The 12946-nt window shown below is 42.4% G+C and overlaps 1 protein-coding gene across 1 annotated transcript in view; it reads right to left on the bottom strand.

Moving 5' to 3' along the window:
* Window positions 1–12946, bottom strand: part of LOC115477536 (lipoxygenase homology domain-containing protein 1-like) — a 428353-nt gene that overhangs the window by 380238 nt on the left and 35169 nt on the right. The window contains exon 5 of the mRNA XM_030214471.1: window positions 10458–10544. Within this exon, the coding sequence (XP_030070331.1) occupies window positions 10458–10544 (87 nt within the window). The remainder of the gene's footprint in view (window positions 1–10457; window positions 10545–12946) is intronic.

Here is a 12946-nt window from a genome sequence, read left to right as displayed (position 1 = left end):
GCATGGCCGTCTTTATTGGGGTTAGGGACCAGGAGGGGGTCTGGATATGTTGGGATGCTCACAGAGGATGGATCAGTTTGGGGGGGAGGTGGGTCCTGATATTCCATTATGTGGGTCTCAGTTGATATTCAGGGCCCCGGTTGCTAAGCAGCATTATAGGCGCGTTAACATTTTTAACACGCGCTAACCATGTATGTGCCTACAATATCCCTATAGGTGCCTACATGGTTAGTGCGCATGCTAAGTGTAAGCATGCTAAAACACTAACACAGCTTAGTAAACAGGGCCCTCAGCCAGTCTTATGCAGGTCCCAGATGAATATTGTTTGGGACCTGCATAAGTGATGGCAAACATCCCATAACTTGACAGTCCCATATATTCAATGCCAGTGCCTGGATGTGACCCAGCCTGGAATATCTGGTGCTAATTTTGCTTAAAACAATGCTGACCACTGCTGACTGAATATTGACCAGTCAAGTATTTAACATGCTGTAAAATATTTAGTGCATGCTATGCAGAGTAAGCATGTGTTAAGACAATAGCACCCATTATTATTTTGTAGAATGCATTAACATTTTTTATTAAAACAAATATGAAATGAACTGAAAAATAAGGATGAAAAAGCTTGAACTGAGAACAAATCAAAAATATGATCCCTAATGCTGTCTACTTAGAGCTTTTAATTCCCTCAAATATTTGGATTTGTAAATATCTCAAAGAAAAAAAAATCCAGGCTGGAATGGTTATAGCTTGAGAAAGGTGGTCTCTGACTTCTTCATCTTAAGAACTACAATATTTCTTCTTTCAAATGCTGTTTAAGGCTATTCCCCGCCCCCCCCCCCCGCCCCCCCCCCCCCCCCCCCCCCCCCCCACACACACACACACACAGAGGCTGAAATGAAAGAGCTCAACTTGAAGAATGGTGCTTGTGGTATACAAAGTAAAATCAGTTTATTTATGTACATTAAATTAGTAGAAGGCTGAATCTTTCCAGTTTGGTCAGGATCCAACCAATTCCATGTCCAGTGGTGACAGGTGGCAGGCTATTAACATCCTCTCATATTATTCAGATTTTCAATCTCAGTCAAAATGCTAAAAATGGATTGTCCTCAGCTCATGTTCTTTGCCAAAAAGAGAACAAAAAAAGGGGGCAATTCTACAACTGCCATCTTCATTTAGACATCCCCAGGCCATGTGGTGGGACCTATCTTATAATGCGATCTGAGCACCCAGGTTTTGTTAAACAATACCAACATAACCCAGTATTGGCGGCCTGACATTTAGATGTGTCAGTGCAGCCATGCTCCAATGCAGCAAGGATTCATGTCACAGTATTCTGCAAGTTGCATGCTTAAGTGGGAGCCCTGCCCATGTCCCATCCATGTGTACACCCTCCTTGCAAATATATGCTATGTAAGTTAAGTGGATATTTGCAGAATAGTGCTTAGGCATACTGCTGGCACTTTCAGGGTACATGCACACTTATGGGCGAACATGCTAGTATTCTAGCCACTTACACCCACAAGGGGCATATAAATGCGGGCACCTACATAATACAATTGCCCTTCACGTGATCAACTTATATCCGAAGGGGAGAGCGAAATCTAGCTGAATACAAGCACTGCAGAAAAGACGTCACTTCTGCTAACTTTCCAAAACTGTAACTTTTCAATGGCCGAGCCATGCTGAGCAGGCTCCAAAATGACTGATAAGTGTGGACCTTAAACAGAGGATGTCAAATAATGTTGAATATAAGAACTTGTTACAGTTATCAGGTCAATGCAGTTATTATGAAGAAAAATCTTTACAGTTAAAAGCAAAATCACCTGAAAAGATGTAGAGGCTCATTTTCAAAGCACATACGGGACTGGCGTTAGGGGGTGGCAATTGCCTTGGGCCCAGGGGTGTAGCCAGACACCCAATTTTGGGTGGGCCTGGGCCCAAGATGGGTGGGAAGAAGAATCCTGCCCCATTCTACAGGTGATTTGGTCTCTCCTTCTCTCACCTGCATGCCATACGGTCTCTCAAACATCCCCCTCTCCCGCATATCTTTTAAATAGCAGATTTTTACTGGCAGCGAGCAGCAACTAATACACACTGCTCATGTTGGCCCCACAGCCTTCCCACTGATGCAACTTCCTATTTCCACATAGGCAGGAATACGTCAACGGAAAGGCTGTGGGGCTGGTGAGAGCAGTATGTATCAGTCGCTGCTTGTTGCAGGTGAAGATCTGCTATTTACAAGGTATGTAGGAGGGACAGTCATTGGGACTTTTCAGCTGGTGGGGCATGGGAATCCCTGCCAGCCACACAGTGTGCTGCTACTGGATGGGCCTGAGCCCAAAGTGGGTGGGCCTGGGCCCACCCTTGGCTACGTCACTGCCGGGGCCCCCATACCATAGGGGCCCTAAACCTGCCTCAAGCTAAAGGAGGCATAGGCTGAAGGCAAGGTTTTGCGACTCCGCCCCGGTTTCTGCCCTGGACCCCTGAATATCCAACACCAACCCTGTGCACATACACTTACAAAGTTACATATAACTGTCTATGTGCTTTGGTACTATTAGCTCAGGTTGTCTGTCACAGGACTTGTTTTATTCCTATGGGCCCTGCTGCAGATAAGGGAAAAGGGATGGGACTTGATATACTGCCTTTCTGTGGTTACAAGCAAGGCAGTTTACATATTATATACAGGTACTTATATTTTACCTGGGGAAATGGAGGGTTAAATGATTTGTCCAGAGTCACAAGGAGCTGCAGTGTGAATTGAACCCTAGTTCCCCAGGTTTTCAGGCTGCTGGACTAACCACTAGGCTAGTCCTCCACTCCAACATGTGTGAATCTTTGGTAAAAGACCCCCTTAGGTCCTTTTAACAAACTAAAGTCCTGTACCTACCATATGGTAAGTACCCAAATTACAGTGTGGTAAGTGCCTATCTTGTGGCATTCCCAGCACCTTCCCATATATTTATCTTATATAAAAGTACTTTTACCGTGTGGTAAGTGCAGTGGCAGTGCAGATGCTCAGTATCTGGATCCATGCTATCTGCACGAGTGACAACACATCATAAGTGGCCATACACCATGCCCATTCCTCACTCATAGCTGTCCATGTCCATCTCATTACAGGCTATGTGGTTACCCCGGATTCTGTATATAGTGAGTGACATGGTGTGTGCAACTTGTTTAGGGAAAGGGAAAGGCAATGGGACTTGATATACCACCTTTCTGTGGTTACAATCAAAGCAGTTTACATATTATATACAGCTACTTATTTTGTACCTGGGGGCAACAAGCCAATTAGTGCTGATAACTGGCCACTAACAATCAATGATCAGTACTAATTGGCACTAATTAGAATTTATGCATGCAGCTTTCTAAGCATATCCTATAAAGTGATGCATGTAAATTCTAATGTGCAGATCTCAAAAGGGGTTGTGGCCATGGGAAGGGAATGGGTGGGTTGTGGGCGTTCCTAAAAATTATACACATTGTTTAGAATATGCCTGATCCATGCCTAAGTTAGGCATGGGCATTTACACCAGGTTTTAGTCATAGGAGCAGGCGCTACACGTATTCAATAAACCATGACTAACTTTAGATGAGGTTTATAGAATAGTGCTAAGCGTGGCTTTTTCGGTGCTGATTTTTAGGCACCATATATATAATCTGGTCCTTAATGCATGAATTAGTGTACTGTCATGCTAGTGCAGTAATAGTTACTGTGGCCATGTGCCAACAGTTTCCATGAGCTAATTCATGTGTTAACTGCTTAGCACACTTCAGTAAAAGGGTCCTTAGGTTTTCAGCTGAAAATTCACCTAAGTTTAAGTTATACTTCAAATTTTTGGTCTGCCCTTCATTTGCCTAGATTTATGAGCCTAATTTAGGTGTTTTGTGTTGACAATATAGCTAAAAGCCCCTTTTTCTCACCCTATTTCTGACTCATGCCACCTATCATTTAAGCTCTTAAATTTAGGAATTTAAAAGGCAATTCTATAAACTGATGCCTAGAGGGTGTCATGGCAACTGCCTGTGAGGGATGCTGAGCTGAGTCTCTCTCTACTCTACTGATGTCTGCCGTACACTGCCTGGTAATGCTGTGACTCATGTATTTGAAGAGACTTACAGTTGGTCTAGTATTCTGTTTATTCCACTTTGCTGCTTATTTCACCACCAAGTATGTCCTGTCTGTCCTGAAATTCCCATATCCTATCCTCTTTCAAGGGTGGCAGACACTGAAAGGGAGTCTTCTGCTTCTTATCTCCTGGAAACTGGAGTAGCAGGTACTCCAGGATTTGGATTATGACTGTATGATCATCGTTGGAAGCCTTTTTGTGAGATCTTTATTGTCCTTTGACATAGGCAAGAACACCAAACTCCGGGCTATGTTGGGTGTTTGAATAAAATTTTGGCTTCTACTATCCTTGCCTCCTGTTGTTGTTTCATCCGAGGGCCACTTCACTGTCGATTTGGTTTGCCTAGAGGTATGTGCCACTTATAGGCATCAAAATCACCATTAACTGACAGATGCCTATGTGCACCAGGTGCTGGATTCTATAAGGTAGTGCCTAGCTAAAAGGGGGTGTACATATGAGTGGAGCATGGGTAAGTCGTGGGCATGTCTACCTGCCTAGTTTATAGAACACTATAAATCATGCACATCTCTTGGAACACTTAGGCGTGTCAACTTACGTCTATTAAACATAGGCGCACCGATGCCAACATCCTAGTATTCTAGAACAAAATCTTGGCACCAAGATGCTGTTATAAAATTGGTGCAAATCGCATGGCATTGGAGCACCTAAACTGAGCTGTCAATTTAAAACTACCACCATAGTGAAATTATTTGCACAGATTTAGCTGCTCAGCTCTGGTAAATTTTCAGAAGCCAATTTAGGAGTCTTAACACTCAAAGTAACTAGCATAAACTCTTTAAAAATTGGTTGCTAGGGTTCTGGCATTAGTCGTTTATTTTTATGGTCTATTTAACATTTCATATACCACCCTTCCTGAGAACTCTTTAGCATGCTACCTTTAGCACAGCAAGTAGTTACAAATAGTCAGTACTTCCATTTTACAACTTTACTACATGCCAATAGGACCATAAAGATGCTGAAATCATATTTTCTATGTAGAACAGGGGGAAGGGGGGCAAATGTATCTCTGTGCAGTTTATTCATGATTAGTTGAATTTCTTTAGTGATAAAAAAAAAAAAAACCCTCACTTCACAGCTGTGAATTTTAATCCCCTTCCTCGTCCCCTTTCCATTAAATTCTGTTTTTTATCTAATACCGAACATCAATATCCCATTCACAGAGCTCCCTCTGCTGATGGAAAACAAGGATCCAACAGTAATGGACAGAGCTTTTGCTGCATAAAAAGTGCATTATCCTTTCATGTTAGAAGAATGATTTCCCTGATGGAGCCAAACAATTCTAAGGAAGTAAGAGAGCAAGACAATCAAATGAGCAGTGAAAGAGCATATGGTGCCAGGGAAACTGAAGAAAAAGCTAAATAAAAAAAAAATCAATTTCTTGTGGATATAGCTGAAATAAGCAATTCTGAAATAACAGCTGGAAAACTATTCAGATCTAACCTGCAATTTCACCAGGTCAGTAAAACAGTAAATTTAGAGGCCATTTTATAAAGCGGCAGTAAGCCCACCACGGGCTTACCGTGCGCCAATCTGGAGCTCCCGCCAGCCCAATGTGGGTGCCGGTGGTAGTTCCAGTCCCAGCATGCACCATTTCCCATGCTAGGGAAAATAGGGCCCTATTCTTTTGCGCAGCAGTTACCAGGCGGTAATCGGGCAGCACCGCATGTTATCCACTTACCGCAAAGTTAGTGCGGGACCCCTTACTGCCACCTTGTGTGAAATATTACTGCATGGTCATGTCTTTTTTTTACCACAGTGGATAAAAAGGGCCACAGCATCGGGCAAAAATGGCCCCCACTACTTGCACAGGGCCCTTTGTACGCAGCTTGGTAAAAGGACCCCTTAGTCGCTTAGGGGTCCTCTTAGTAAGCTGTGGTAAGCACTAACACATGCGTACTGCAGGATAAAATTCACGACTGTGGAGCGCGCTCAGGCATCCTGCGGTAGTTTTGCATGTGCACACCCTACCTGCATGCACTTTCTACGCACTAAAAATATATATTTTAGTGCAAGGGGTGTTTTTGTGGGCAGAGATTTGACACAGCTATGTTAATTGGTTAGCATGTGGGCAGTGCCGTGTGCTGATTAGCACAGGATGAGCACGTGAGCCCTTACTGCCTACAATATAGGTATTGATAAGTGTTCACAGGCTAATGGCCACCCACTAATGGGAAAATTAGAGCAGCCATTTTGCTGAAACGAGACTACTAGGACTATTAGGAGTAGTTATGTTCTTGGATGTATTTATAAAAGGAGATTCCCCTGAAGCACCCTTCTGTTGGCGAAACAGGATTCCCTGTTCATCAGCTTGCGGAAGAATATCGCACACGTACCATCCAAGATAAGTAACATTTTTTTGCTTACTTCTAACTTAACATTAGTGTCTCAACCCATAGGTGTTTGAAAAGGTGGATGGGTATAGATAAGATGAAGATAAAATTTGGTGGTGTTTTTTTTTTTTTAAGACATGATTAATGAGGTGCCCTCTCTATTCAAAAAGGTGTGTCCTTTAAAAAGAGGTGTCTCCGATAATAAGGAGGTCTTTTTTCTCTCCACAATATTTTTCATTGTTACTTACCACATTTGCCTTTGAATACCTTCTCCATAATTGTAGAATTATGAGCTAAATCTAAAATTAGAGCAGGCCCATTACTGGCAGAAATGTCAAAATCGGCCATTTACTGGCATCACTAAAAGTGGCTTTAGCGCTCAGGAAAGACCCTCTCTGGGGATAGCACAAGCTACTTTTTAGTGCTGCTTAGTAAAAGGGCTCCATAGTGTTAAGCAAGATAAAAGTTTTTGCGAAATAAATAAATAAAATAAATAATGTAATTTTTCATGCATTCATACTATACTGAATTCTAGTCTTTGTTTTAATGTGTTACTCTTAAGTGCCAGCATGGTGTCAATTCTGAAAGAACCTCTGAATGGTGACATTGGTTAAAGTTTGTCCTGATCTTCAGCTACATCTAACTAGCTAAATATCTATTCAGATGTAAACATGCAAAACCTGTGTGGAATACCAATACAGCTCTTACATACCACTATATCCCCAAATATGAGTCTAATACAGTCTACAGAAAAGACACAAACAAATTTACTAGGGATGTGAAAAAAAACATTTTTGGTTTGATTCTCTGTTGATTATGAACTTTTTTACCCAATTTTTGGCCATTTTTTCAGTTTAGTTCAAATTGTTTGGCTAACAAAAATGTTTACCATGTCTGAATTTTTTTTAATGCAAATTGATTGACTTTATAGGCATTAATTCATAGGATATCACATTGAAATTGATTTTGCATGTAACAGCAACTCTCAAATGCATCTCCTTAAAGAGAACATTTAGAAGGCCTATCACATGCAGAAATCCAGGGCCCCATCCTGGTCAATAAAGCTCAGCAATCAGAGGCAGAACTTTGAGAGTTGACACCATAAGCATACTCATTTCATGTGTGGTACTGAGCTTGCTCATGCTGTCAGCACTGGCAGCTCAAAACGCTGCTGCTCAGTGCTAAGCTTTACTGGTTGGGGATGGGCCCCACGTTTCTTAAGCTGGCAGGGCTTAGGAATCCACACCAGCAACACAGATGCTGAGGTTGGCTGCTAGATAGTCCCAGGCCTCCCCTTTGGCTATTCCCTTGCTCTGTATAGCTTCAGGTATAAAGTCTTATTACTAGTAGAAAAAAATATACGCTTGGAGGGAAAGTGATAACAATATACCAAAAAACAATCCCACACTTCTTGCAAATATATAAAACCTAAGGGGTCCTTTTACCAAGGTGCGCTGACAGATTTAGCACACACTAACGATTAGCATGTGCTAAATCATAACACACCCATAGGAATATAATGGGTGTCCTATCATTCAGCGCATGCTAAATCTGTTAGCACGCCTTAGTAAAAGGACCCCTAAATATTTTTAATAGTGCTCTTATCAATTGAGGCTTTCATAAACTCATGATGTTTCATGGATAATGTGTCTCAAGTGTTTGAATCATTGCACATATGAAACTAAACATGTATACAATCAGGCTTATTTTCAAAAGAGAAGGACGCCCATCTTTCGACACAAATCGCAAGATGGGCGTCCTTCTCACAGGGTCGCCCAAATAGGCATAATCGAAAGCCAATTATGGGTGTCCTCAACTGCTTTCCGTAGTGGGAACGACCAAAGTTCACAGGGGGGTGTCGGATGCATAGTGAAGGCGAGACAGGGGGTGTGCTTAACACATGGGCGTCCTTGGCCAATAATGGAAAAAAGAAGGGCGTCCCTGACGAACACTTGGATGACTTTACTTGGTCCTTTTTTTTTTACGACCAAGCCACAAAAATGTGCCCTAAATGACCAGATGACCACTGGAGGATGATGATCTCCCCATACTCCCCAAGTGGTCACTAACCCCCTCTCACCCTCAAAAAAATTTTAAAAAATATTTTTCCAGCCTCTATGCCAGCCTCAAATATCATACCCAGCTCCATGACAGCAGTATGCAGGTCCCTGGAGCAGTTTTAGTGGGTGCAGTGCACTTCAGGCAGGCAGATCCAGGCTCATCCCCCCTACCTGTTACACTTGTGATGGTAAATGTGAGCCTCCAAAACCTACCAGAAACCCACTGTACCCAAATCTAGGTGCCCCCCCTTCATCCCTAAGGGCTATGGTAGTGGTGTACAGATGTGGGTAGTGGGTTTTGGGGAGTTTGGGGGGGGCTCAGCACACAAGGTAAGGGAGCTATGCACCTGGGAGCAATTTCTGAAGTCCACTGCAGAGCCCCCTAGGGTGCCCGGTTGGTGTCCTGGCATGTCAGTACACTACGAATGCTGGCTCCTCCCAAGACCAAATGGCTTGGATTTGGTCGTTTCTGAGATGGGCGTCCTCGGTTTCCATTATTGCAGAAAATCGGGGATGACCATCTCTAAGGACAAACATCTCTAAGGTCGACCTAAAGGATGAGATTTGGGCGTCCCCGACCGTATTATCGAAACGAAAGATGGACGCCCATCTTGATTCGATAATACAGGTTTCCTCGCCCCTTCGCAGGGACGTCCTATGAGGACGTCCTCAGGAAAACTTGGGCACCCCATTCGATTATGTCCTTCAATAGTTTCCAATCTCAAATCAGTTGAACCAAAAACGTTGTGGCTATAAATTAATACTTATTTTACAAAGCTGCGAAAGGCTCTACGCATGCTCAATGCATGCCAAAATGGAGTTACCACTCGACTACCATGTGGCTCTTGCGGTAATTTTATTTTTGGCGCGCATCTGATACGCGCGGCCAAAATGTATTTTTTATTTACGGATGCACCTATCGTACATACACCAAGTGGCATTTGGCGCACGTAGGTCATTACCGCCCAGTCAGTGTGAGACTTTATCGCTAGGTCAATGGCTGGTGGTAAGGTCGCAGACCCAAAATGGACGTGCGGCAATCTTTTGCTGCACATCCATTTTCGTCAAAAATCTGTAAAAAACACTTTTTACAGGTTCGCTGAAAAATGATTCAGTGCACCTTTGTTAAAAGGGCCCCTTAGGGACTTTAAAAATGAAAGCTAACACAGACCATGCTTCATCATCCTGCTTCAGGGAGATTCCCAAAGAGTACCCCAAAAGTTCCAGTTTATATCAAGTTCTGCCTGCACCCTTTTCAGCTGCCATATGTGCAATGATTAAAACACTTGGAACACTTTGTCCATGAAACATATCAGCACATTGTTAAAATACTTAAGCACCGTTATAGCTTCAGACATTAAGAAAGACGGTGATGCTTAATCCCATGGAGCACAATTGAGGCTTTGTTTAAAAATAGCTGGGTTGGGTGCCAGTGTCGATGTAGGCCTTAACTCTGAACGTTACAGACAAGAAGAAACACATGTTTTCCTCATAAAAAAATCTATAAAACTAGTCCAGTGAGGGTCCTTTTGCATGTGAACCCTTAAACTTTGAAAAGTAAAATCTTTTTTCAAAGTTGGGAGCATTAAAAAAAAATGTGATTAGTTTTCAAGCAGGGCTAAAAATGATGTGCAAAATGCCCTAGATACTGTAGGTGGCTTTTGAAGGAGGGGAGAATTCAGTGGAGAGGTTTCCCTTCTCTTTATAATTTATTTTCCCATCATTTAAATTTTATGAGTATTTATTTCCATATGGAAATGAAAGCCCACAGAATTTAGGAGGTAAAGCTTGGTTGTTAGTTTGAACTTTTTACGTGTGTGGAAGGCAACGATGCTGCTTTGTAAACACAGAATTTCAGTATTAATATTAAAACTAAGCATTTAGTTCCACCTCTAGTTATATAACATTACCTTCTGTAAATTCCACTCAGGATAATCACTGGTTCCATCGTGTCCGATTCTAATCTTATATATCTTCCCCACATTTTTCATTTTGATCTAAATGACAAATAAATGAAAGTGAACTAGTTAAACAAGCATGGCATCTACATGGAGTAAAATACGTAAGCCTCAAAATTTCAATTTCTGATGTTTGAATAAAATCTTATTGTTATGTTAAAGCACAAGCAAGAATAGCAATGTACACCTAAGAGCTTGGAAACCCTTTGCAGCAGTTGCTCCAGTTTTTCCTGAATGGGGACTGAAGAACTTTCACATTTCACATTCTGGTAATGCATTTAAGACCGGTGTCCAAGATGGTTGGAAAATAATATACTTGTCATTTAAAACTCTTGTGAAGCTAGTTCCCAATGTCATTAAGCTCAATATTCCTTCTCAACCTGTTTTTTTAGTCTAGCCATTCCAGTAACAGTCCTCAATATATTCCAGAAGATTCTTTAACCCCTTTGTGATTCTCTAAGTGGTCCAAGGTATAATCAAGATTTTCATTTGCCAGATGCTTCTAATCTGGTAAACAGTAAACTTTCTCAGTAGATGGAATATCTTGTGTAAATTGTTGCACTTCCACATAATAACGAATAAACATTTCACTAAACAAGACATTTTGATCCCATGGAAAAATTAAAAGTCTCAAATTAACACTCCTTAGCAAGTTCTCCAGTGATTTTAGCTTAAATTTAACCGTAGATAGATCTGTTGTACAAATATTTTGTGCTGATTGTAACATTGTAACTGCTTGATCAAGATCATTACATTTATCAAAAGAAACCTTTAATTACTCTATTTTAGCATCGTGCTGAATTTTTCTAGTCTCTAATAAATTTATCTCTTGGGATATATTATTCATGATAGGGAGCTTTTGCTAAATTTGAAATCCAAATAGTTTTCAAAGACACGTGTTGGGTTTTCTCAAAAGAGTAGGAGGTAATCGTGGGTTATTATCCATCAATCCTCTTTCACCGACATACCTTCAGCCACTAAAGGCATCTATGCAGAATTCTCTCCAATCCAAAGCTATGCCATCACCGCAGAATTTAGCATTTGTGGTCTTCCCACTTCCATCTCAGATGTTAACTCAGAGAGCCATACTTCCACCCTGTCTCTTAGCATTTCCAGAACCTTTGGCTTGAGGAAGCTGAACCAACTCATCAGGGGAACCTATAGCGACTGGCTGTTGCGGTGGGCAGTGAATATCTGGGATGAGGGTATCTTCTAATCTAGGAGACCGCCACAAGCAGCCTGCTTCATTTGCCAGTCTCTGCAGATCATTCTGCTCTGGTAAAGGCCTTTGTCCTCCAGCATGTACCACAAAATTCTCAACTGGACCCACTACTAGTTCAACAGAGTGTTTTGGATCGATACTCAAAGCAATTTAAACTGTCCAGAAATAGCTCATGGCCAGTTAAATCACCTATTCTGGGCTAACCGCTAATTTTCAGTGGCACGTGAATCTGTTAGTTTTGCTGAAAACTGGATAGTGCAGAATTGCAAACTGACTGTTTTGGGGGTGTTCCAGGGTGGAGTCGGCATTTGGCCTGTCTCCACGAAGACTCCTACTGGGTGCAGATTGGAAGTGCCCATTGATGATTGAGATTTCATTTGGAGTTACATGACCTATCTCTCTACTGACTGTGCTAAAGAAGATCATTGCTACGGAGTTGTTATTTTGTTACAGTTCAATAAAGTTCCAGTTATCCTTAAACCTTCTGTGGTGCTGCGTGGTTCCTGTACTGGGAGCTCTGGGGAACCAGCCTGTGAACAGAGTCTACCCAAGGCCCCCGGCTGTAAATCCAAATCCATGCTTAAGGGGTTTCGGAGAGTAACTGGGGGGGGGGGGGGGGGGGGGGGGGGGGGGGAGGGGAGACACGGGTTTCACTTACACTTGCCCATCTCTAGGAAATTATTGCTCCCAAGGAAAGAAAAGGTGAGAAACACCCTGCTGTTATTATACAGCTACTATCTTGGATCCTCCAGAGCTGGGTTTCTGATTTTGCCTCACACAGGGGCCCTTTTACCAAATGGCGGTAAAAGGGGCCCTGCGGGAGCATTGGCACATGGGTTTGCTGTGCACCAAGGCCCTCTTTTACCGCCACCAGTAAAAGGCTTGTTTTCTTTAAAAAAAAAGAAATGACTATGTGGTAAGTTAAATGTGGCCATTTCCCGGGGAAGCCCTTACTACCTCCAATTTAGAAGGTGGTAGGGTCTCTGGCAGTAGCCCGGTGATAACCAGGCAGTACTGCTCAATTATTTTCTAGCCCCAGAAATGGCACTTTGTGGGAGTTAGTATCATCAAACTCCCCGGGAGCCCAGTGGTAGGTCTGAATCGCCACGTGCCAAATCGGTGCTATGCTTATCACCCTTTTATAAAAGGGCCCCATAATTATCCGTGGGAAAACACTCTCAGCTGGCTGAATTTCAGCTACATTGAGCTGGCGCAAATT

This window comes from Microcaecilia unicolor, chromosome 1 (assembly GCF_901765095.1).
Source record: "Microcaecilia unicolor chromosome 1, aMicUni1.1, whole genome shotgun sequence".
Lineage (NCBI taxonomy): Eukaryota > Metazoa > Chordata > Amphibia > Gymnophiona > Siphonopidae > Microcaecilia > Microcaecilia unicolor.
Note: the sequence above shows the minus strand (reverse complement) of the source record. Positions and strands in the feature narration are given on the sequence as shown.